The 26,204-nt window shown below is 40.2% G+C and overlaps 2 protein-coding genes and 2 long non-coding RNA genes across 4 annotated transcripts in view; 2 read left to right on the top strand and 2 right to left on the bottom strand.

Annotated features, from left to right (window-relative positions):
* Positions 1 to 1,708: 1,708 nt before the first annotated feature.
* On the top strand, positions 1,709 to 4,591 carry LOC146592024 (C-C chemokine receptor type 8-like). The gene is made up of 2 exons (XM_085311874.1): positions 1,709 to 1,850; positions 3,520 to 4,591. Exon 2 carries the CDS (start codon positions 3,529 to 3,531, stop codon positions 4,582 to 4,584), a length of 1,056 nt encoding a protein of 351 aa, XP_085168000.1. The 5' UTR covers positions 1,709 to 1,850; positions 3,520 to 3,528; the 3' UTR covers positions 4,585 to 4,591.
* On the bottom strand, positions 3,556 to 17,410 carry LOC146592023 (uncharacterized). The gene is made up of 3 exons (XR_014896698.1): positions 17,344 to 17,410; positions 8,688 to 8,793; positions 3,556 to 4,200 (listed from the first exon to the last, which is right to left on the bottom strand). It is a non-coding gene; the product is annotated as an uncharacterized LOC146592023 (long non-coding RNA).
* Positions 17,411 to 18,204: 794 nt separating this feature from the next.
* The window catches only part of LOC146592020 (uncharacterized), a 30,242-nt gene continuing 22,242 nt past the window's right edge, over positions 18,205 to 26,204 (bottom strand). The window contains exon 3 of the long non-coding RNA XR_014896697.1: positions 18,205 to 18,272. This is a non-coding gene — a long non-coding RNA (uncharacterized LOC146592020). The remainder of the gene's footprint in view (positions 18,273 to 26,204) is intronic.
* The window catches only part of LOC146592022 (C-C chemokine receptor type 2-like), a 4,884-nt gene continuing 2,252 nt past the window's right edge, over positions 23,573 to 26,204 (top strand). The window contains exons 1-3 of the mRNA XM_085311737.1: positions 23,573 to 23,659; positions 23,983 to 24,097; positions 25,565 to 25,585. Of these exons, the coding sequence (XP_085167863.1) occupies positions 23,573 to 23,659; positions 23,983 to 24,097; positions 25,565 to 25,585 (223 nt within the window). The remainder of the gene's footprint in view (positions 23,660 to 23,982; positions 24,098 to 25,564; positions 25,586 to 26,204) is intronic.

The raw sequence follows: 26,204 nt of genomic DNA, 5'->3' as shown, positions 1-26,204 counted from the left end.
TTCATTTTGCCCAGCCATTTAGAACTGTAGCTGGTGAAAATACATGTTTGGAACTTTTCCTAATTAAAAAAAAAAAACACGTTTTGACTAAACTGAAATCTKTTTGTAAAAATCATAAATTCAAAAAAAATAGTTCAAGAAAAGAGAAGTTTTTTTCATTTTATACATGGAAGTATTTTAACAAGCATATATATCTTCAATAGAAGCTTTCATTCTGTTATAGCCTTCATGTCAAACTATCATTTAATTTTTTTGTATGTGTTTATAACTTATCAGCCAAACTAATGCACAAAGCCTCCACAAGTAAAAAGGTAAATCCTTAACTGGAAAAATAAAATGTTTCAATCATGACCTTACTGATTTTTAAAACATAAGTGTATATATAATGTAGTTACATTACACTGTATTGTACGCCAGGACATAGTATTGACATAGTATTCATCACATAATAGAGAATAACATAAAACAAAGTTCTACTAAAATAATCTTCCAAAAGTGGATTCTGCACAAAATTAAAGGAAAAAAGAGGAACTGGTCTCTCTTAGGTAACAAAACTAACTGGGTGGTTGGCGGCAGGACACTGCCATGGTGACTGGCAGCATTTTGAATATCTCAGAGGATTAGGCTTTTCTTTCTGACATTACTGCTGACTGCTGCCAGGTCCTTCATAAGGTTATTTCTTTTTCTTCCCAGTCCATTTTCACTTTTTTTTTTTTATGTTTCTGTCTGAAGTACTTAGTTCTTCTGTTCTTTGGGGCTGCCTTTTACTGCCCTTTTACGCAACAGCCAGCAGGCTGGGAAGCTACCAGAAACCAGAGAACTGCTTAATAACAGTCATACTTCGCACCTGCCACATACTTGTTTGGGGCTGTTAGGCAGATCGTTTGGATTCTCTGTGCTCCTAGAAATTAGGAAAATGATGCTTACCAATTGTTGAGATTGATGGATGAAAATCATACCATTTGGCTGACTTATCCTCATCACCATCGTAATTTCCAGTATTATAAAAAAATAACAATTTCAAGTAATTATATAAAAGAAAAAAAAGTCAAGCCTGTCTTTGTTTCCATATTTTGTCCCTGGCCATGTGTCCTAAATGCACTAATACGTACTTAAAAAAAAAAAGGAGCAAAGAAACCTGAAATATATCCACTTAAATAAAGTCTGTTTAAAAAACGACTGGAAAGACGTATAGATAGTATTAGTCCTTAGTTTGCTCGGAAAGTTAATACATTATAAACAGAAATGGACATAACCGGACTGCAGCATATAGGTTGATATTAGTGAAAAAAAGTTAGAAAACCAAAATCTGCTTCTTGGAAATTATACACCCGCTGCTGAAGAGAATTGCAAAGTTATTGAGCTTAATGGATCTATCCAAATTTATAAGGGTCTAGCATTATATGTGGCCAATCATACAYGTTCTCTGATGGAGACAGAGCAACTTTTAACTGTATTTGTCGCTTAACTTAGGGGTTGCTTGACTTAGGATGGCTGTGAGGAAGGAGGGTTTAAGCAAACTTGTATTAAAAGGAGAGCACCYGTTCACGTGTTATCTTTACTGTCTTCAGAGAAAGTCATATTTGATTTTTGCTTCACAGAATGTGTTTATAAACCCTCAACTCTTTTCCTGTTTATCTTAGCTACGAAGCCCGCTGTTAGTCTCAAAATCTCTTCCGTAACTGACAGCTGCCCATTCCACATTTGCGAATCACCACATCTTTACCATCTCCAGAAGAAATGGAGTAAACTGTGTGCAAACACCCAAGCACAAKAGAGGAGGGGACACGGGAGAAGGAGAAGGGGTCCAGGACCAGCTAGGAGAGTGACGGTGTCTTGCTGAGTTGAAGGTAACATTCATCTATATTTAATGTGCTGCCTTGAAAGTAACTGGCTAATTCTGGTAATTTTGGTAAGCTGCAGAGAGACCTGCAACAGTTTCGTCTCTCTTGATACCCTTTGGATAGCTGATTTTTCAGTTTGACTGTTTCCAACTGATGTGGAGAGGGGAGAAAATGGAAAAGGCCGTGCCTTGGGAGTAAGCTGTCAGAGGAAGAGGCGGCTTGAACAGTGTGAAGCCAGGTTKAAAGTCTGAGGTGGAGCATCTCCAGTCTCTGTGCAGCCCAGGAAAATCACTTCTGAATTATGCCAAACTCAGAGGCACCTTKTATAAAATGTATATATCTATCCTATCTATATATCAAGATTCATTATATTTTGATCATTTTTGACTTTTTGCTSTTGAATCTGCGGACTGCTTTTTAGGGGCTCCTGACAAGCAACTTGGAAAAGCAAGCCTGTTGTTGGGAGGCTTACAATCACAGTGTATATGGCCATTATGCATGAAATGCYCTACATTTAATGAATTAATTGCTATCATTCTTGTTATTGCTATTGCTAACAGCAATGATTATTACCAAAGACCCTGTAAAAATAATGCTTCTCTCTGTCTGCTGGTGTATTTTAAGTTCTTCTAAGAACAGGCGTAACATAGGTGAAACGCACAACAAACATGCAAGTTCTTTAGAAGTGAGAAGCAAAACTCTTTTGAAATTCACTTGAAAAAACTCACTTGAAAGMGCCAATACTTCTTAAAATGTAAGCACTTACCTCTGCAGATCAGATCCCCCTTTATGGTGGCCATGGGGTACCATCTGAAAAAAGGGTGGCTAAAGCACTGACTCACTTTTGGAAAACAGGTCAGACTATTTTAAAGCTGTATTCGTTGCAATTCTTCAGAAATTACAAAGCAATATCTCCTGCCTTGCAAATATTGGCTTTTTCTAAACTAGAAAACTGAAGTTGGGCAAAACAGACAGGAGCTTGAAACTGCCGCATTATGTCGGTAGACACAGCCGAGCTGTACACCAGCTAACTCTGGGAGGAGCAGCAGCCTTGCTCGGCAGTGCGGCACTCAGCACTGCAAGCAGTGCTATGTAGTCCCATGAACTCCTTACTGCCACAGCTGCTGTTGGATGCTCTCTTGCACCAGCTCTTGGAAAAATAATGTACGTGTCTCCGCACTCCTGGTATTTGGCCCTGACCAGCTCAGCTAAAACTATGGTTATCATGACGGGCAATGGTTTCGGTAGTCAGTAGATGAAGACTTTTATAAGGGTCTTTATGGTACAGTTAAGAAAGTCTCATTCTGTATGCCAAGTTCAGGGAAACYCAGATTTTTAGTTCAGGCACAGGTTTTGTACTATTTTTCACCGTTATGACTATTTGGACCACAAGTTGTTCCCCCTTCACTATGAGGAGGGGCTAACCTGCTGGTATGCTGGGGTTTCAGGGGAACTGAGAGCATCCTGGAGCTCATGCTGATGCATGTACAGGAGCGACTGCAGCAGAGTCATTGAGTAGTAGGGCTGCCTCAGTCAGCGAGCCTGAGACCACCTTCCRAGGTCCCTCCTGCTGACCTGCTGGCCCGAGGCAGCACAGAATAGTGGGACTGAAGGGTGCCCTGGGAGGTCYGTGCCGGGAGAACCAGCCCTTCACCTCTCACTCTTTCCTGTGCAGGTATCTGAGATGAATCCCACAAGCCAGTCCCCTGGCACAATGGAATATGACTATGCATACGATGAAAACACTGCTCCATGCAATGAAGGAAATAGTTTTCACAGGTTTAAATCCCTCTTCTTGCCGATTCTTTACTGCCTTGTGTTCATCTTCTGCCTTCTGGGAAACTCCTTGGTCCTTTGGGTTCTTTTGACCAGGAAGAGGCTGACCACAATGACTGACATCTGCCTGCTGAACCTCGCTGCCTCTGATATGCTCTTYGTTTTGCCTCTCCCTTTCCAAGCCCACTATGCTTCAGACCAGTGGATTTTTGGCAATGCTATGTGCAAGATAACAGCTGGCATTTATTACACAGGTTTTTACAGCAGTATTTTCTTTATAACCTTCATGAGCATAGACAGGTATATAGCAATTGTCCATGCTGTCTATGCTGTGAGAATACGGACTGCCTCTTGYGGCATCATTATCAGTTTAATTCTGTGGCTGGTGGCTGGCTTGGCTTCTGTACCTAACATTGTGTTCAACCAGCAGCTGGAGATTGAGCAGTCTGTGCAGTGCGTCCCCACATACCCCCCAGGTGGCAATACCTGGAAGGTTGCGTCTCAGTTTGTAGCCAATATCTTGGGCCTCTTGATTCCCCTCAGCATCCTCGTTTACTGCTATGCCCAGATACTGAAAAACCTGCAAAAATGCAAAAACCGGAACAAGATCAAGGCAATCAAGATGATTTTCATCATCGTCATTGTGTTCTTCCTTTTCTGGGCTCCCTTCAACATTGCGCTGTTCCTAGACTCCCTGCAGAGCCTGCACCTCATCAATGACTGCAAGGCAAGCTACTGGATAGCCCTGGCCCTGCAGCTGACTGAAACTGTTTCCTTCATCCACTGCTGCTTGAACCCTGTGATCTATGCGTTTGCTGGGGTGATGTTCAAGGCCCATCTTAAAGTAATATTTCAGTCCTGTGTTGGTCTCTTCCTGAGTCCTGCTGGAGGCACTGTGCCTGGTCAGTCATTTTTGGCACCCACCCAGCTCTCTGGCTGTTCTGACAGCACAGGGGTGCTGTAAACCACCCTGGGCTACCTTCTTCTGGAGTCAATAGCTGCCTTAAACACTGACTCAGCCCCATAGGCTATGCCATGCGTGTGGCGTCCTCCTGGGGTGACTCAGTATACACATACTTCCTTTTGGCATGAGCTGTGAAATAGCYGCAACATTAATTTTCTATGGCCACCAGTGCATTTGTAAAATGGCAGCCCTCCAAGCTCACTCAAGAATACTCTTTAATTAAGTTTTAGATTTTTTAAAATATACTTAAGCAAACAAGGTGCTTCCTCTAGTACATTTTTTTCTCCTCTGATGAAAGTATTGCTTTTTCCTCACTCCCAAATATGCTCAGACTTGAAGAAGTTGTTTCATGTATGAATCCCTACATCCCTGGGACAGGAATGGGACATTCCTCTGGGAGGCAGGGAAGGGGACAGATATGGGATTACTTTTTACTGCAAAGAGGGCATCACCTCAGCCACYATCATTGCTTTCTCCCTTTGCCTCCGCTTCCAAACAAAGGGGTGACTCAGCTTCAGCCTTTGTTGCTTCTCTATGGGAAGCTCCTGGGGGTCCTGGCTGGGGGTCCCCGGAGCTACTGCTGCCCAGAGCAGCCTTTCACTGCAACACCTTCAAAAACAGCAGATCAGCACCTCCAGGTGTTCCCAACACTGGTTACTTGTAGCCTATAGAACCTGAATATGTCAACAGCAATGCAGTCTGCTAGTCTGTGTTATCTATGGAGGTGGTGGTCCGCTAGTTTTGTGCCCTCACCATTTGCTGTCAAATGTAAATATCACARAATAGCATGTATCACATCAACTCAGTCTCTCTTTCTCCATATGTTATTTTCTGCCATTTTAGAAATGTTTTCTYGAATAAAACAAATTAACTATCTTTGTACGGCTTGGCTGCTGAAAGTTTTTCCAGGGACCTGCAATCCTAGATTAAGATAAAGAAAGGATGTTCTTCCTGATCCTCAGTCTGTGTCCTGTAAAATACATCTGATGGAATTGAGAGGTAGGTACCCTCGAGCTTTCCAGCAAAAAAGGGCTTGTTTGCACTTTCCTACTAAGCAACATCTGTTCTCAAAATCCCAACAAAAATTCACAACGAAAAATAACATTTATGTTGGGGTAATATTCCTGCAACCTATTTTTTAGAAGTTGAGCAAGAGAGTACCTGAAACTGTGGGAAATACACAGCCTAGGTATTGCTAATGACTATTTCCTAGGGTAAGAAAAAATGTAAGAAAAAGTGTATCTTTCCTTCTGAAAATACAAACGCCTTTCCTTCTGAAAATACAAATGCATTTATTTTATGACTCCTAAGAATTTAAAGTATGTTTCCAACCCTAGTGCCAAATGGTTCTTGCCACTATGTAAGCAAGATAGCAAAGACTTCTGTCATTTATAAGAGATAGGTAACATTTCTAGATTGTATTCCCCAGATGAGTAAGAAATACACTAAAACTTAATTATTACATTTTTTACTTTTCTGAAGATTTTTAGGTATTTAGAAAATTAAGCCCTCTATGTCATGTTTCTGTGTTTCTTACTGTGCAGGTCCTTCAATGATTAAAAAGATACACAGGTCAGGATCTCAGGTCAGATACCTTGCTCCTGTGATCCTTTTGCTATTCAGACAAAAATATTTCTGTTCTAGATGATAATGGAAGAGAGAAGAAACAGAATTTTTATGTATATTCTTTCTTATTTGGTATTTTGAGAAGAAGAGGGGATGGAAAAGTTTTCTGGCCAGCTCTCACACACTATCCCAGTGAACTGTGTCAGTGCAGTTTATATAGCACAAAATCAGCAATCAGAAGTTTTGTTACTTGGCTGCCTGGAAAAGAGGTAAGGTGGCATTGATCAAAGAAGGAGTGCTGGTCCTATCAGGACTGCATTGGATTTACAGGACCAAGGAGCTGCCTTCAAGGATATAAAGTATCTGTGGAGTGTGTCCTGCCTCTAGATTTTAGGGAGTGATTGTGTCTTAAACAGTAGCTTTTTGATAGCTTTTTTTCTGATTGAAATTGAATAGGTATGAAATAGCAAACAATTTGCCTTGATCAATTTGTTTTGTCAAGAACTGCACCCTCCCCAAACAAAACAAAACAAAATAAAAATTAGGCACTGACATCATGAAATTTTGCAAGTGGGAACCTAAAATGCATCAAACATATTCTTGCATCATTGAAACAGAAGTGTTCCCAGCAGAAGACTAGGACTCCCTCCAGGTTACGAGACAAGGGCCAAACTCTTTGGTTTCTATTACTCTTTTGTCTATCTTCCACTGAAATCAAGCAGGGAGGGGAGCAGTAGCAGAATTTCATCTAAGTGATAGGTRAAGCTTTAAATGAAGGAGGTTTTGCAGGGCTTACTGTAGAGCTTCTTCTTCCTCCTCATCCTCTGCTGCCCTTGAAGCACACTTACTTAAGAATCCTGAAAGGTAGACTGAAACCACCATCCACTTCTCAAGCACAGCTCAGTAACCTTGGTCTCTAGTTGATTGAGATGGCAGATTCTTAGGACTTTTCCTTTCAAAAGGATCTTTCTATATCTAATGTGGCTGCAAAAAGGAATAATGCAAGTAGCTGTTTTGTTCCTTTTATTGTATGAGCTACCAGAACCGAGATACAAAAACCCATCAGCACCAAAAGGACTCACGCAGAGCAGAGCTCTCAGAAACATTGTGCCTCTTCTTTAAATGAGTAATTTAATTCTCGATGTTGTCAGTCCACAGGATTTTTTTACTACTTTAGCATGTCATCAGCAAGTAAAGAATCTAGGTAGATGCACAGCAAAGTTCAAAATTTTTTGCTCTTCTATGTCCTGAAACAATTATGGATAACAGTACTGTTAGATCAAAAGCAAGGTGAAGCTCTACACTAGCAGGATAATGTCAAGGAACAGGTATTGCCGTTTCCTCCATTTATACATTTTGCTTTATATAGGAACTTGTCAACAACAATCTGGCCTCTTCCAGAAACACAGTATTTTCCTTGGAATAAAACAGGTAGTGGAAGGGCAATTTCCTCATTTTGAAGTGTTATGACACAAAGCAAAATTAGTAAAAGAATTTTGTAATCTGCTTGTATTCAGATTCCTGGAATCAGTTAGTTTTAATGTGGTGAGATGTGGCATCTGCAAAACACACTGCAAAAGCACTGAGGAACATCCAGATTTGATGTTATGGAGTTGCTGGTCTTGCAGGTGATAATGTGAATATATATGCCAAAGACATCTGGTGCAATCTTGTTCCACTGTTTCCAGTGGAAAGTTGATTATTATTGTGACGGAGGTGGAATGCGGAAATTACTGCTGTGAGTAGAACAATCTTTCAATTAGATGCTGCACAACTACAGCAATTAATGTTCTCCAAGAACTGAGCTGTCACACCTACGAGTGGTATCAGATTGCTAGCTGAAGTGCTAAGTATCACTTTTCATATATGATAACATTGCCCTAGCTAGTTCTAAAATGTGTTTGAATCTCCTTGAACTTTCTACCTCTTGATTTTCATTTTACATGTTTCATAATCCTTCCCTTTCATGTTTCTCTGCTCTTTTGCAGTATAAAGCCTATGACATTGGGAAGTCTGATCTTATTCTTATCCAAGACCATTTGGCAGCATGAAACAAAACATCCAAGTTTGTGAGTACTCAAAAACTCTGCCCAGATTTTTTTAATATGTAAAGTATAAGAAAACTGCTTAGCACAGCCAATTAGAACTAGGAAAGAAGGAGACGCCTCATATAAGAGGTAGTGGTGGTGATTCCTGCTGACTTTTCTCCAGCCTGAAAATGCAAGGATCACAGGATTTGCAATGTTCCTCAATCATATTGGCTTGCCATGAGATAGCCCAATCTTAGGAAGAAGTGAGACTGAATTTTAGATATGTCCATTTGGCCCACCTTCCCAAACTGAGGTCAAGAGAAACATGTTTTGATGAGGGCTCGGGAAGTCAGCTGACCTCCTGTGAGTTAAAAAGAGTGAACAGGAGAAATTACTTTCCAGGAAGAAAAATATCTTAAAGCTAGGTTCTGGCTATTCAGGAACAGTATTTTGAAGTTGTGCACACAGGGAGACAACCCACAGAGTTTGTAGAAAATGCTTACTTACCTTACTTTTTCCATGCTTTGTGGAGGAAAATCGGACATTTGTTTCTAACTAAATCCTGGAATTTCATTTATTCAGCTTTTGGATTGCATTTGCTCGAGCTGCTGGACTAAAATTAAAGAGAAAAGAGCAAATAAGATTCTCAGTTAAGATGCCTAAGGCATATGAAAGAGTGGAATCAACTGTTAGAAACCACTGGCTGAAGTGATATCAGAAATTACGTAATACTTCAGGATGATACAGCTCTGGTGGAAAATCACATTAAGCTTCTCAWAATACTAAATTACTTATGTTAGTGTTCTCAGTGAATCTAAGAAGCTATTACTRTATGCCTCTGAAAAGATAAAGGATTTCTGCACTCCCACCAGATGTATTTTGCTGCTAATCAGATGCTGATGGCAGTRGCCATCACAGACTCCTGTCACTGGCAGCTCCAAGCAGGTTTCAGGCCCTGGAGCTGCACACTCTCAACAGCTTGCAGTATTTGGCAACTAGTTAATGCAGTTCTGAAGACACTGCAGTTTACTTGATGATATCAAGGTTAGCTCACAAGTTACACATACTAGACAGTAAAGAAAGACCCATAAAAAGTGTCCTTTAAATGCCAGAAATCACTTTTTTTCCAGAGTGGTTTCTACAACAAGCAGTACAGAATCATGAAGAGAAAACARTCACCTTCAAAATCAGAAATGTRCCTACACAGTATCACAGAAGGAGAYCATGTTACACAAACCTATGAAGTCAAAAAAAGCRTGCTGCTGAGCTCAGGCTAAAGAGCAGCAGAGTGCTATGACTAGTAAGTCTGTTGCTGCTCCCGGACCTAGCTTTTATGTCTCTGTACTCCACAAGTAAGCACACTTCTCCACTTATTAAGAACTGTGCACCAAAAAAGTCATTARCACTGGCTTTTGGGAAGTCACTCAGGTTTTCCAGTGGTTCAGGGACATGAATATCAGTGGTCTGTGACAGTGAGAACATGGGAGATTTGAAGAAGCCCTTGACTGCGTAGCTGGGAGGGGAGATATTTTAATAGATAGGACAAAGCCAGACAGTCCCATCAGCTGCCTGGGAACCTAGAACAGGTGTCTAAAAAGGGAATGGCAATAAAACTTTGGTTATCACAAGTCAAGTGAGAGAATCTGGCTGCTGGCAACCACTGAGCTGTCTCTCAAGTTGCTTTTGCRGCAAATGAATTTGGGAGTCGCATTTGCTCTGGCCCAGAGAAAACGGAAGTTTGCTCAGGAGCTCATGTACACCCTCAGTCTGACTTGCCTGAGCTAGCTGGGTCGTGGGGAGTGGTACAAGCCCAGCATCTATGCTAACTAACCTGCTGGGACTGACACATAGATGCGACTGGTACACAGACTGATCTGATGCGGTTACCACCAAGGGCTCACAGCAGAGTTGCCACTTCCCTAAAGTTGGAGAATTCCTGGAGATGGGAGTCACACGTGACCAGCAGGTGCTGTCGCCCCCCTCCAAGCAGCCAAAAGCATGAAGAGTGGAACATGGGAAGGAATGGAACCATACATGCACATCTGACGTGAGGAAAATGGCCCTTGTAGTTATCAGCTAATTACAGATTTCTAGGAAAACCATTTATTCCTAAATTTAGAAATCTCTTAGGTGGACACTTTAAGAAGTCAGTGGGTTCAAGTCAAACCTCAGCCTGCGGCTGTTACACGGAGGGCCTGCTAAAAAGGGACCAGAGATTGCTCTGAGTCCCTCACTAAACTCCTATGCTACCCTAGAGTGCTGGTGTGAGCAGAGACTTGGCAGTACACACAGATACTTGCACACAGACAGACACAGACATAGAAGTGGTTATCTAAGTATTTCTATCTATTTTTTTTAAACCATGCTACATGTCTCTAGTGCAGCTAGTAATAAAGGTATACAAATTTCATGCAGAGTGTTTGCAGTTCTGAGGGGGTGGGGTGAAACCCTTTCTTCAAATCTGTTTCCTTAGACCTGTCACAGGAACAGTATCAAGCCTCAGGGGTAGTTTTTTGGAATTGTTGCCTTCCTTGCTGTCGAGTAAAATGCATGCTCCAAAATGAGGGCTCCAAATAACCTGAATACAAGACAGCACATGTATACTTATTTCTGGGTCTGGCCCTGCACCCAGAGTCCAGTTGGCTGCTATTCCGTCCCTCCAGGGGCAGGATCTCCCTGGGCTTCTGCCTGCTTGCAAACAGCATCAGCTCCTGCCTCTGTTTCTCTCCTGCCCCTTCTGACGTACATCTCTGCAAGCTCAGGTGCTGCACTTTTGCCTTGTTTTTACATCCCATTTGTTCCACATTCTCTTTTAATGCCATTACAACTGCCCTTGTCATTTAAAGTGCATAAAATCCAGCTGTCACATACAATCTGTATAGTTGTTGTATGATGAAAGATCAATCTACTCATCTTTCAGTGGGAGGCGGAAAACAAGAAGTTATGACTTGGCACTGCTCTTAATTCCAGGAACTGTTTTAGCAACTCTCCCACTCAGAAATTGCAGCTCAATGTAACATGCTCTTGAGCCTTCATTTTCCTTACCCTTATTTCATTCCTCTGGAGCACTCTGCTTACGAGTCTTCTCACTCCTAAGGTCTATTTTCCCAGCTTCCGGAGCCTCCAGCATTTAATAACTGAAATTACTGTCATTATGATTATTGAGACTTTTTCTATCCAAGAGTATTTTTTCCCCTTTTCCTTTTTTTYCCTATGATAATTAGATCTGTACTAATAATGATTCTTGGATTAGACTCCTAAGATTTCAATTACATTAACAATAAATTATTGATTTTATGCATAAAGTGTGTTTCCTTTTTGGTCGTAACAAGATTTTGAATATAACACTTCCCTCATAGACTAGGCCAACTAGCAGCATCCAGTATCCTGCAAAACAGGATGGGTTGTTGCACTAGAAATGTGTGAGATATAGTACCACCTTGGGGAAACCCAGGACAGGTAAAAGTGAGTATGCCTTACCCTGAAGGCCTGAGATTTGACAGATCTGTACATGACAATTGGTTTAAAGCCAGCTTCTATCACATGTTTGAGGTCTGCCACTGAATTTGGTGTGGCAGGATTTGATAGTCATCAAGATTAGTGTATCACTTTTCTGGGACTGCATCAGTGTTAAAAAGATTGAAATTACATTTATGTCCGTTACCTCTTACTAAAGATAAAGATATAAGCAAGGAGAGTTGGACCAGCGAGACCAATGAAATCAATCATTTTTGGCTATTCTCTGTAACTATTTGAAATTCTATACTACCATTTTGGCTAAAGAAATGCACCTCACCATCCTCTTTCAGATATCTTGGGGAGGGGGAAGAGTTGCTCATAACTAGAAATACATTCTAACAAACCCCAAATGCTTTAATAAATGATCCCAGAGATGAACTACAAAACTTCCTGAGGTTAGCAATTTTCTGCTGAAATGACTTCATAATTGCCACTAAATTCTTAAGCTTGCCTGACTTCAACTTTCATTAGGGACTTGAAAAATCTTAGAGCTCTGCTGAAATTCTGGTGACCCCTAGAAAATTTTCAAGCTTGCCTTACTTCTCTCCGTCATCAATTCCTTTCCTTCTCCTCATCTGGAGAAGATAAGCAGGTGCCCTTTCTAACCCATCCCAGTGCACATCCATGGCAGCTGACCAGGCTATCTCCTCTCCTAGTAGGTCCTGTTCTTCTGCTTCTTCACTCAGGTAGCTAATAAATTATGTTTTCACCTACTACAGCTTTCTGATACATTGCTTTTTCCAGGCTGTGGCTGATGTCCAAAGCTTTTGGTCCKTATTTGTCTAGTCTTTTTTCTAAGACAGAGAAAATATTTGGATATATCTCAGGAGAGACGTCCCATTTCAGTGAAAAAACATAGATCTGTGGGGCTTAGGCCTGTCTCTTGGCCTGTCTCTTGAATGAACAGGGTAGAGGGGAGGAGGCTGGCGGGCAGTTGGAAGTGTCTATGATGTAGGTATTCAATGTTTAATGCATTTAACACATGAACAACCAGGATATAAGAAATAATACCCAGTGAGTGTAAAAAGAGACATTATCCAAAGACAACTTTATTGCTAGTAGTATTGAAAAGATATTGTGACTTAATGAAGTCCTTGTAAGAAGGAGCATCTGTGTAAGTTGCTAATTCCCCAAAGAAACATACTAGAGATAATTTTGGTTTTGAGATTCAGGTGAATCCAAGTGCACTTCAGGGAATACAAAACAAAACAAAACAAAAAAAAAMCCCAAACTCAAAACGTTTTGCTAAGATTCATTTAAAGCTTTATATAGGACTTAATCCTGGTATATTTTACCACAGCTTGGGCAGAAATGCCAATTTTCCCTTGAATTCTCTTGCTCAGATAGCTCTTCAGTTTAGATTATTTCTAACACTTATTTGTGGCTTGCTTTTGTCTCAACACTTTCATAATCTCTTCCAAGAAGAACTTGAGGCTGGTTTGCATGCTCTAAATATACCTGCATAAAATAATAATTTTAATGTAATCTGAGAGCTTCACAAATACATACAGATCTGCCTTCATACCATACTTGCTAACACTGATAAATGTTTTACACTGTTACATGAACAGCTTATGCACATCTGTTCAGCTAACAGAATTGCTGTAAAATATCTCACTTGTGGACAAAGCAGTAAACTAGTTCTTTCAGTCCTGTTATGAGATAGCAATTAGTGCTGAGTAAAAAAAAAAAGAGACAATGCAGTAAAATTTACCACATTGTAGTACAGAAGACACCATAGCATTCCCCAGTTGCTGGGGATGGAGAACAACATGCATGTGGTATCACAAATTCTACAGTGTGGTTAGCTTGCCATAGAGTGTGATAAAACAGGTTTTGCTGACCTACCTAAAGCACAGAGTTTTCTTACATTTTCTCTACAGAATCTACTAAGGAAATGGTATCTCCACCCTGCAAATAAAACCTGTCAGAAGATGATTTGGGTCAGATTCAGTACTTCTATAATTTGGTGTAGCATAGCCACTAGGTTGGCTTCAGGCTGCTTAACTCCTCATGCAGGGGATTCTCAGAGGTAAAGCTGGCTTCACCAGACAAAGGTAGCAGAATGAAACAGAGACAAGTCCCTTGATAGATGGAAGATAGCTGGGGCTGGCTGTGCTTTCAGTATTCAACTTCATTCATTTAGTATTCAACTGAATAGCCCTGCAGGTACCGAGGAAGCAAAATCAGAGAAAACTTACATTTCAGACCTGTCTAATCCCACGTCACAAATTATTTTGCAATCTGCAAGCCTATTATAGACAGGCACAAAATCCACTAGGGGATTTAGGCACATAGGCCTGAATTCACCCCACCTGACTTCATGCATCTAGTTCTAGCATGTAAATTAAGCACCTTCCTGTTCCACTTAAATTTGTTTTTCCATAGGTGGCCTCTGTGGTTGTGTTCCTCATGTCTCAGGGCCCAAGGTGAAGACCAAGAATAAGAAGCAAAGAAGCACAGGATGTAGCTCCAATGGATAGGAACCTTGTCCCAGAAAAATGTATTTACTTTGGGGGGGGGGGAAACAGTTATTAAACTAGATTCCCCAAATGAATGGATGCTTGAGAGTACTATTCATACTCTTGGCACTTCAGCTGCTCCATTGCAAAATAGAGATAACTGTACCGATTCATCTCATGGAAGTGGTGAGAAAGCAAACACAGTAATATATGTGAAGCAATTAGATATTACCCTAACAGAACTAGAGACATGTTCAGGGAAGAAAAATCAAAATTCAGCAATCAGAGAAGGGTCTGGACAGCTTATGTAAAACATGGCTTGGACCAACACACTACTGAAAGGCAATGAAAAGAATCCTGAGTAACCAGTCTCTCAGGTAGGAGTATGGCATCTGCAGACTGAAGGAGGCATCATGGAACACAAGAGGTTCATGTGAAGGGCAGTTTGCATCTGATATTTTCTGATGTAGTTCTTCCTGTGAGCAATTCATACTATGTTAAGAATATGTTGAGCTCCCAATTTACTTACATCTCCATTGTCAGGTCTTACTCTTCCAGGGCTCTGCGATATGCCCCAAAGTTGTTGGGGAGTACTGGGACTACTGAGTGCAACTTTTGTATTCCATTAATAGAAACTGCGTTTGGTTTTGTTTATATGCATCTTCCTAATTCTTCTAAACCATAGTAAAAAAACACATAGCTTCAGAACACCTGCATGGCTCTGAGGATGTACGGAAAGAGGAGGAAGGCCTTCACAGTCTCAGTTCTGTGACATGAACTGAGTTTTCATAAGCATAAGCAGGGTATAGGCCTCACAGTGTTCTAGTAAATCTGTTCCTGCACCCATGTGGGTCATCAGTGAGACTGAGGCTTTTAGATATAAGCATGGGTGTCTTTCTTCAGCAAAGGATGTAGCCACTGTTATCAGGCTCAGCTGCAAAAGCCAACCTCATTCCCAAGGAACAGCAAATCTAAAATATGTGGTTTATTTTTTTTTCAAAATAAAGAATTGCTTTTCTCTTACCAAAAGTTCCAAAGATTTCATTCAGGTTATTTGAAACATTTGATTGGGCTCATCTAACTTAATGTTATCAGCCTAAGTGTCTGCCATCTAGTCTGAACTCATTGCCTAGGCTCTTTCTGCAGCTACAGAGAGGAACAAAGACCCCTCCAGAAGGTGACTCATTCTAGCCTCAGGTGGAGCAGCTTAAGATATAGGCAATTACCCTCTGCAAATATCTACCTCTGTCTATTGACTATAGAGGGAGCCCTTAACTAGCTAGTTGACTACAGATAGTTAAAGGTAGGAAAGCTAACTTCTACTACCTACAACTTTTAGTTTGAAGGAGTCTGGAATAAAACAAAGGAAAGGACAAACAGGCAAAGGTGAGGTGGCTGTCTCTGTTTTTCTTTTCAGCAAGTAGCCCAGCCCACWCGTCTAAAAAGGGAAAGAACTATATACAAGGAAGTTTTTTGTGCGAGTCAGGGACAGGATTCACAACAGAAGTCTCCAAAGATTGTTATAATCTGTTGCTACTTTAACACTTTTTAGCTGTTGGGGATCTCAAGAGAAAATTCTGAGTCTGATTCATGCATGTCCATGTGCAAAAGAGGTTTAGGAATAATATCGTATAAACAAAAACAGTATAGGGTTTTCATTATCAACATAATACTAACAATTATTTCACAGTAAATCTGAAATAGTGGCCATTATCTTGTAAAGGACCTTGCAAAGTCCTCCTGTGTACTCCTTGTTGTACTCAGTTGAAGTTGTCATATGCCCATCCCTGTGAGCCTGAAGAGAGTCAGCAAAATGTCTACTGAGGACTACCGGGGATAAAGACTCTCCTGAGGACTCTCATGCATGAGGACTCAGTATCACCCCCATTTTTTTTGACATTTCCCAAATTACATGGTCACTTCTGTTTTTGATTAGAAGTATTCTGTAAATTTGACCTGAATCTGTAAACAGCTTTGCTTGGCATGAAACTGCATTTTCCAGAAAATCTTTCTACTTCTTGAGAAAAACTACAAAACTTGTCAAGTTCTTGTCCATTCCCAAATAGCCTCTCCTACAGCCTCTTCCGCAACAATCTCTGCTTCCCTTCAGGCAGATGTTTTAGATCCCAGACTTAAGCACACACACTGACATGCTCAAGGAAGGTAGAAAAAAGGCAGGGAAACTTAAGTTTTTATGTCCTATGGCAGCCCAGACTGAACTGCTCTGCTGTGTCCTGAGATACAAAGGGACAGATCAGGGAAAAATATCCCCTTTCAGAAAGTCTTTCCAGACAATTCCTGAATTAACTCTACAAAAGCACACAGTAAAAGTCAGCCAATCAGTATTAATATATATTATTACAGAGAGCTTCAAAATCACGTCAGAAGCAAAAGTGGTTTGCTGATTAAYCTGTGGTGCAAATTTATGGATGCTGACAAGCACTACATTTTTCCTTAATCTCGGCATCCTATTCCATGTTAATACAATAAAATTAGTAAAACATATCTGAAGTCATGCACATCCCCTATGTTCTCCTTGTGAATAACACGGCATCAGCTCTGACCTCAGAATGAGGTGGCAAGAAGATGCAGCCATAGACTTAAGCCTGTGCAATACAACACTGAAGCAAGTCAAACCCACCAGGCAGATAATAGTCCAGAGGCTACTGTAGTTGGCATGGTTTTTATCCACTCCTTTTGCCATCAGCCTGGATGGCTAAAGGACAGTATGGATCCCACCCAGTCTCAGGCCGTGGTCAGCCACAGGCAGGACCTGCAGTCATCTGTTCCTTGGCAGTGGTGACTGCCCACAGTAGGGGGTTATGAACCCCCAGGGCTCTACATCAGCATCTGGCACAGCTCATCAGAGAAGGGGCAGATATGACTAGCTGCCCCACATCTTCTGCTGGCTTCCTGGGTACAAACCACCCTAGTTTTCCTGAATTTCATCCAATTCTGCTGGGTCATGTACTCATACGTCAGAATGCTTATTGTAAGGGGGGGAAAAAAAAGTCTTCCAGCTCCACAGCAAGCCAAGGACCTGGAAACTGCTGTTACTCTCAGAGTTTCAGTCTGGAAGAGCTCTTTCTTGGGCASTTTGGCTGCTATTGCAGACACTGCTTTGCTTCAAGAAACAATGTAAATGGCTGTTGTGGCTACATCTAGAGACATGCTGCAATTACCTTTCAGCCATGACCGGAATTTCTGGAGGAAGAGAGTCCAGACAGCAGCAGCCAGAGCTCCATACTGCTCAGGAACATTTCAAATGCATCATTTAGGCTTCTCAGCTTTATTAGTGAAGTTCATGCCTCTAAACACTCATTTAAATATGCACAAAGTCAGTTTTGTTTGCACAGAAAAAGTCAAATGAGACACAAACTACTATTAAAATCAAAATCAGTGTTAAGAACAAAACATTTCAGCAAGTGCTCTGATACTCCCAACCTGGCATAGCAGAAGCAACACAAGATCAGCATAAGGAGCTGAATTTCAAAATATCTTTAATCTCCAAGCCATCTTCTTTACATAGCCATTGATCAATTGCACATGGTACATGCGGCCCCACGAAAAACCTCAAGATACTTTCAACATACCTTTTTTTCACTAATATTATAATATCATTGCAATTATAATACAGGATTTGCTTAGTCTTACAAATACATATCACATACTGCTATATGTGTATTATACATGTAAAATATTATTTATCTTAAAACCGGAACAGCTTATCTTATGTCATTTGAAAATGTCCCTTATAACCACAGGGGGGGGGAGGGGCAGAACAGAGGGAGGAAGGAAGAGAGAGGGAGGAAGGGAGATTTTCACATGTCCGAACCGTGGGAGTTCAGGCAGCCTGAAAACACTGCCACCTGTTTTCAATCTGAACACTCACCATTAGAGGCATAAAGAATTAGAACTCTTTCAAGATGTGTGCAAAACTATTTTCTTTCACAAATGAGAAGTGAACCTTGAGTCACCCATTCCACATCCCAAGAATCAACCCAATGCCTTACACCAAACCCAAGAGCTCTGCTTACCTCGTAGAGTCATGAAACTAGCATGCAAGTATTCCAAGGATGACCTCTTCTGCATTCCTTCCAAGGACAGGCCTCTGTAAGAGAGAAAGTTAAAATGCAAATTTATCCATTCCTGAGTCTTCAAAATTTAATGCAATTATATCAWCAATCAATGGAGGCTTACAGGCTTGTGTATTTTTTTTTCCCACGTATCTTTAACATATCATCTGCAGAGACTACCCTCCAAACAACTAGGCCATTTTCTCCTCTTGCACGGGAAGGATTTGGTCACAAAGTATGGCATTTACTAAAGTTTCCAAACCCGAATTCTGAAATCATTTGCATGTTAGCTCTGCTAGTTTCAACTGTAACTGTTCTTTACTTGGGCAAACAGATAKATAAAGCAAAATGAAGGAGACTGGCAGCTCCAGAAGGTCTCCAAAAAAACACAGAGGGAAACCTGAGTGTCACAGCACAGGGAGAGAAGAGGGTAAGGTACCCTTTGGTACACCCTGACAATTACACTCACCCACAGCCCCGGGCAATGGGCTCCAAAGGAGTCCAGCTCTCGAGAGCTGACACAACCACCTTCCACAGGTAACCACCACGCTTTCCACAGGGCAGGAAAAGCAGAGTGCCTTAAGCAGCATTTTTGATCCTGCAAGCCACACTTTCTTTACMAAGCATAGTAGTCTACAAAGTTCAAACTTGCAAACATCAATGTGTGAAAATTTACATGAACTAGCAGCATGTACATTCAGTAATAAAAGATGTCCCAAAAGTTGAAAGAAAAAATTCAAATTCTGGCAGCAATTCAGAAGGATATGGGATGGTCAAAAAGAAAATGGGGGTTGTGTCTCCCTGCTACCCACATGTCCCTGGAGGGAAAGCCCTTTTTGCTCCGGCTTGATTTCCCACACTCAAGTAGTTTGCAGCCTGTGTTGCTGCAAAATCTACCCAGCCCCCTCCACATCAATAGCAAAAGTTTAGTTTCTTTCAGTCATCTCAGAGACTCCTCTTCCTAATTCGTGCCTTAGGTGCCTCTTCTGCTACGCCTCACAGCTCTGCAAGTCTCTTTTATACTCTCTGAAATACACGTGGTCAGGTTACATATCATTGATTTTACTGAAATTCTGCATAGATTTTTTCCAGGAAATGACAAAACCCAGTTTAACTGTAGCAAAAGCCAGCGTAACAGTTATTCCAGCAATACTGCAGTGACCACTAGTCAGCCATAGAGGAAATTGTTAATAGTTGCAGATAAAAAAAAATACAAAATTAAAAAATATAGCCTTGTTATCACTTACTATAAAATTTTAAAGATTCTTCAGGGAGCAGATAAATGGTCAAATTATTCACCAGTTCTGTTTTATAATGATTGTTTATATAAGCATCAATTACCACTCCAACAGCTAGAGATCACTGAAGCTGGAGTGCCAAAGGCATTGGGGAGGCAACTGTTCTTCTTAAAAAAAAAAAGTGTGATACCAGTCCGTACACTCAACTATACTTCCTATCTTTGAAGCAAAAATGTATTTTAAGCATTTTCTGTTACTTTCATCTCTTTCTTTCTATTGCTTTCAATCTTGCATCACATCAAGAATATAATGAACTGTGGTTCCAGCCTACCTCAYAGAACAGCTTCTTAGAACTGCAAGACCATTACAAATGGTTTTGCAAAAATTATACTGATGTTCAAGGAGGAGTCTACAGCATGCAGTACAGCTGTGGTGCAGACTGCATGAGCTGGTTGCATAAATGCAAGGAAGATAGTTTTATCAGCACAGTGCTCTGCTAGACCTAATTAGCTCTGAAACATCTCTGTGTTCATACAGCTTGGCTCCTTCCAGGACTTTGGTTTGTCTTTCTTCACAACATCAGAGGCAAGTGTGATACTGTCTAACATAGTATTGTTTTGCAGGGTATAAACATATCCTAATTTTTCTTGCAGATTTTTTTTTTACTAGTAATGATGAAAGAAAGATTCAGGGATAGGTTTGTATTATGTCAAAGTCAGCCAGAAACCATATGAAAAATTCTGTGGTGGGGTTATTTTCACAGTCATTTTGAAGATCTGAATTTAATTTTAAAAGTAGAAATTCTGTATGCCAGATACTTTGTATTACTTTCTGTTGAGTTGCAGAAATATCCAAAGCTGTTACAAATAATTACAGACCCAAGGACACAATTTTGTTGAAYTGAACCTAACTGTCTTAAGCCTGAAGAAAAACGTGCTGGTTTAGATAATGAACTCTAGCTGGAGCAGAACAAGCGATGTCTCTAAAGTCTTCATATCTCAATTTGGAACTCAGTCTGGAAACTAAACTTTTGCAGAAAAGAAGAACCATGCCCTTGGTTCTTGCAATAGTTTTGCAATAGATCACACAGGAAATGCTATTTCCTATTTTCAAAGATAGGGTTTAACTAGATATTCAGTCACAAAGAAGAAGATATGGTCAGATAAAACAAGCTTGGTAAATCAGTGAGTAACTCATTTTTCTTTCCTTTCTTTTACATGTAAATGTTTATATATAGATACAGATTAATTAAGTGGGGAAGTATATATACCTAATTACAGTGGCCGGGGAGCTACCATTTAAGCATAGACACTGTCTTCAGGAATGACTGGATTCTGTAGCTAGCTTAAAAGACAGGATAAGTAAGTGTTAGAGCTGGGAATTAAATCGGACAAACAGTGTAGAAAATTGCATCTTTTTTGTATCAGAAAATTCCTAGGCCTTGGTTTTGAAGCTGTTCTAGGTCAATTACTTGAAAACATCTTCCTCTAAGGATATAAACTGATTAGATATAAAATTCTTCATACTTAATCTAAGCTCTGCAAATCTAAGTCACATCTAGTTCTATCACAGGAAGACAGCACACGTCCTTCATCACTAACCTACACAGACTGGCCTGGTTCCTTTGTATTATTCAAGTATTTAATCTGTTAAAGTACTGGTTCATTATCTTGGTGTGAAGGATTCTTTGGGATTGGTTCCTCTTTCTTTCTTTCTTTCTTTCTTTCTTTCTTTCTTTCTTTCTTTAAGTCTCAGGGCCATCACACTAGAAAGCCTGCAGTCCGTATCTAAACTAGAAATATCAGTTTTACAGCCAAGCAGGAGCTGGCTTGCAGTTTCATGTTAGTGAGGGTTTTACATGAATAAAATCCATCAGTACGATGCTGAAACTGTACCATTCTTGCACACAAGAGAAGGTGAGCTCTCCTGCTTGGATAAATGAAACTTGCCACTTCGGTATTACCAAAAAGCTGTAGTACTCTAAGGATATAAATCTTATTTTGCAGTATATCAAACATGTGGCAATAGCAACATTCGATTTCATGGGAGAATCCCATCGTAATTTTCCACGAACAATTCGCACAACCAAAGCAGTGGGTTCAAACTTTTCTGTGTGGAGACACTTAGAGCAATACATAAGAAGTGCAGGATGGCCACGGCCCTATAACGTATGTTGGGAATCTCCACTCCAGACCATTATCCTTCTTTATTATACGCCAATTCATCCCTGGAACAGTTATGAGCATAATTATTGTCTGAATTATTCTTAGTTCAACATTTTACTTGAAACAGTTGCTTGAAGAAAAACTGAACTGCAACACTAGCACAGGAATTAGCCTACACAAGAGAAATTTAATGTCTCTCTGTCTCAGTTTCTCTTTCTCAGAGAGCTTATTTTGAGTGCTTACGCTGATATCTTACGTTACATTTATTTATAAGAATACCTACTACTTCTTCAGTCTTGTGATGACATGAGCTAATCTACTTAACTGCAGAAAAGCTCAGAGTTTTTGCAAGACTGCTGTTCTGCTTTTGATGGGAACAGAAACAACAGGATCCAAAGGGTTTATGGAGAATTAAGTCTGTTTTTTCCAGCTCTGAACATATTTTTCCCTGCAAGTTCTACAGCAGTGTAAAAATGAATCAGGTGGGAGGTAAGCAATTTTGAAGAGATGTATCTAAAGCCCAGCTGTCATGGAAGAAGAGGTTTCCAAAGAGAGGTATAATTTTAGAAGGGACTGTCTTTCCTTAACCATATCCTGGAAAGGCTTGGTTTGTACCACATGAAAAGATGTGTTTGAGGGAAAACATCACCTCAGAGTCTTACAAATAGCATTTAGTTTATACTTCTATCTTTTCCTTCATCTTTCTTGGTAACTTAAGAAAAGTGTGAGCGAATGTCTGTTCCCGAAACTGTCTTTGGTCCATTCATGGTCTCCTCTGTAGTTTGGCCTGTCCAGAGAATCCTTCTGGAAAAGCCAAGGCAAAGGACAGAGCTGTGGGCAGGAAACATGGAATCTCTCTTGCAACACCTGCTATCAGGGTATTATTTTTCTTCATTTAGGTTTCAGTTTTACTCTGGGCAGCATTCTGTTCATTTCTCTTCATAAAGTCCCCTAGATGCCACTGACACATACTTTTGAACTGAATACAAGTCATTAAGTCATTTCTTCTTCCATGTGACAAATATTACCATTTGCAAGAAGGAAGAGAACAAGTGTGTGGGGGTAGTTCTGTGTTATTTGTTTATAGATTTGAAAGCAGAAATATAAAGGAAAGGAAATAAGTGAGATAAGTGACTCCATTAATGTGTGGATGCTCCTCTATCTTGTAGTTATTGAGGGTCCTGTAGTTATTCAGGATTGAATATCCTGACTTCCATGAGGAAACTTTTTCCAAAAGCCCTTCAGGACTCAGCAAGTTCATTGAGCAATGAGCTGTGATGACTACTATCCCAGAATGAGTCAGTGTAGAACCTCTTAGTCCCTGAGATTGAACTACAAAAATATGGAAATGTCTCTTAGTCATACCAGCCCCTAGACAAGCCTATAGAAAAGAGAATACCCTGCAGATATCAATCAGTACTCAAGAGTTAACAAGGCGTCTCTTAAGGAAGCCCAACGGTCCAAATACAGAAACCAAAAAGTCATGATTCAATGCTGTATCTTCACTACAAGAATCTCTGATGTTGCAGTAAGTGCAGCTTTGTTATAACTTGCAATGAAATCCAAGTACATCCATTTTGGCTTGAAGCATTAAAATTGTTAAGAAATTCAAATTTTCTCCCCTTGAAGCTGTAACTCCAAATCTGCCCTGCAGGAACTCTTTCTCATCTCTCCAATTTCACTCAGTTGTGTATCCTGTGGTACAACAATGATTTGGACCAGAAATTAGTCTGAAGAGCAAAAGGACCAACAGTTCTAATTTAATCTATTGTTTGGTGGGAGGGACTCTGTTATGGCCCTGTAGATAGGTGTACTGATGAACAGGAGCTACGAAGACTGGCAGCAGGTATCAAGACTGCTGTCACAAGGGGAACGTTGAGTGTATGACTAGATAGATGATAGATGGTAGATGGTGCATATCAAAATAAGGCCATGGCATGTGCTGTTACAGCCATGGACAACACTGGCAGCCTTGGAGCAATTTATTTGCCTGCCTCACAGTTACTTCACAAGGTGCAGGTATTTTGGCTCCCAGCAAGGCCAAATGCACAAATAGGACTGAAGGACTACGTCACGCAACACTGTACTGAACTTGTTGGAGATTCAGAACATAACCAGTCCACTGTGAGGAAATGAGAGAGCTGTTTGTTGGACTGGTCATGTATTCAGACTCTTTTGCATGGTAACCATACAGGATAAATTAGAAAGGAAAGAAGAAAATATTCGCCTCAAGTTTCTAGCTTAGGTTTGACTCGGTTGCCCTCTGTGGTAGAAACTGTCCAGAATTTCTCCTAACAACCAAAACTACCCTGTGCACGTTGTAATTGTGGGTGTGTGTGCAGGACAGTGAGGCGCTGACGGCCTCATGCAGTCATAAAGCCCGCAAAAAAGTCCTGCAAGTGAAAATCCTTAAGATTCCACAAAGACTGGTTTATAACTTCAGAAGAAAAATAAGAGGTAAATAAGCTATGTAACTACTATTCCCCAAATCATAATCACGTCAAAAAAAGCCTGTACATACTTAAAGCAYAATAACGCAGATAAATCTGGAGGTTCCTTTACTAACACTCCCACTTCTGAAGGTTCATGCCTAGGCTATGTCAGAGGCAAACCAGATTTCTTGTCAAGGTCTTCAGCTTCAGCAGAAAACACTCCTCTCTGCATGAAAATGAAAGTTGGAAAAATGGTTAAAGATAAATTAAAAAAATCAAATGCAATCAGTGGTTTCCTATGGAATTTGTTAGCAAGAATAGTTTTGTGGAGTTCTTTGTGATTAACTATGTTTATGTGCATAAGATAAGGAAGTTTTTGGAATGAATTTTAGAAAATATTTTCCTATTTYGTGCTTGCTGCACAGGTGCAGATCTGACTTCTACCCTAACCAAATGCTCAGAGATTTCCCATCAGGTCACAGGCAGTAAACAAAACAACCACAGCACATGCCATGTTTCTGGACCACATGAATGTAACTTGTACAGGAACTGAATTTTGGTAGTGGGAAGGTGAAAGGCCRGGCAGCAAAGGATCAAAATCAATAGGAAACTAGCTATCAGTTCTGCTACTCCTACATTTTTCTTGTTGTTTGTAAATCTCAAACTCAGTTCCAAACTAGGTAATAAAGATTTTTGTTATCTTGTTATTTATATATATACATGAGTATGTGTGTGTATATATATATACACACACATATATATACACACACACATATATATGTATAAATATGTATTGTGTATATTTGTATATATATGTATGTACACACAAGGTCACAGAAAAGTATATATAACATTGTACAATCAGTAAAATTTGTTAAGATTATTTATATGATATCTATATATGTATGTRTATATATACATATAAAAGATTAAGTTAAAGCTAGGTCTTTCATGTCATGAGTGGTCTATAATTACATATTAGGAAGTAGTCCTTTCCTCAAACAGCTGAGTAGCTAGACATAAACTGAGACGCTCCAGAAATTTTGCATGCCGTAGATCAGACCAGACCATTGTGTTTACTAAATGTGGCCTCTACCAAAACACAGGAACCAAAACATAGGGGGCATGTCTGTATGTCACCTCAATTACTAACTTAGTTTCTTCAGCTATGTTTAGTCTTAGAGAACTGAAGTCTYCCGAGCTGGAAGCAATATGCTGCCTTTGTCAAGAGAACCGCCACCAATCTGCCATGAAAATACAATGCCTGATAAAAGCAGTCATTTTGAGGAAGGAAAAAAAACTAGATTTCTCCCAGACAGAAATAGAGATATTAGCAAATTGCTCTATTTGAATGGCCACCAAATGCATCAGTTTACTTTTCCACTAAGTGACAAGCATGTTTGTCCCCTCTTACATCCATCTTCACAAAATCCTGTTCCTTGCCTCCCACAGAACCTAGAGAAGTTCTCTCATTTTTCCAGGGGTCAGTAAGAAATTTCTTCTTACTTTTTGGAGACCAATTTACACAAAGTTATGCTTCTGCATCCGGCTGACACTCTTACTGGGGGCTTGGGGTGGGGTGAGATGTAAGTTTACACTGAACTCTTAAGCCTTTACCTGCTCACACCATAACAGAAGTTGCCCAAGCGTGTTCACAGCTTAACCGTGCTACTTACATTCCATGCTGTGACTCTTTCATGCCAGGAAAACTCATTTCTTTCTACAGTCCACAAACAAAAACTGGAGACACAGAGATTGTGGGTTATTGCTGTACATCCCCATTTACAGTGTCTTCTTGTAGGAAGGGGTAACTAACAAATGATGAAGGACTGCATCATCATCACAGTAGACACACATGGGGATATGTTAGTGCATATTCCTCATAGTGATGGCCAAACCCCGCTTTTACCTTTGCTCTCCCTCCAAGTCAATGAGCRAAAGTAAACTTTGGAGCTACTGAATCAGGGCTGTTAAAGATCAACCAATCCAATTAATTTAACCAACRCTGAGGAGGTGTATCAATTGGCAGAAAGATGCCACAGAGGTTATCTGCCAAAAAAGCCTGCATTTTCAGATAATATAAAATTAGGAAATAAGCAAATAATATGACTCAAGAATAGTTTCTATTAAAA

This window comes from Rhea americana, unplaced genomic scaffold (assembly GCF_003343005.1).
Source record: "Rhea americana isolate MKP2758 unplaced genomic scaffold, rheAme1 scaffold_35, whole genome shotgun sequence".
Classification (NCBI taxonomy): domain Eukaryota; kingdom Metazoa; phylum Chordata; class Aves; order Rheiformes; family Rheidae; genus Rhea; species Rhea americana.
Note: the sequence above shows the minus strand (reverse complement) of the source record. Positions and strands in the feature narration are given on the sequence as shown.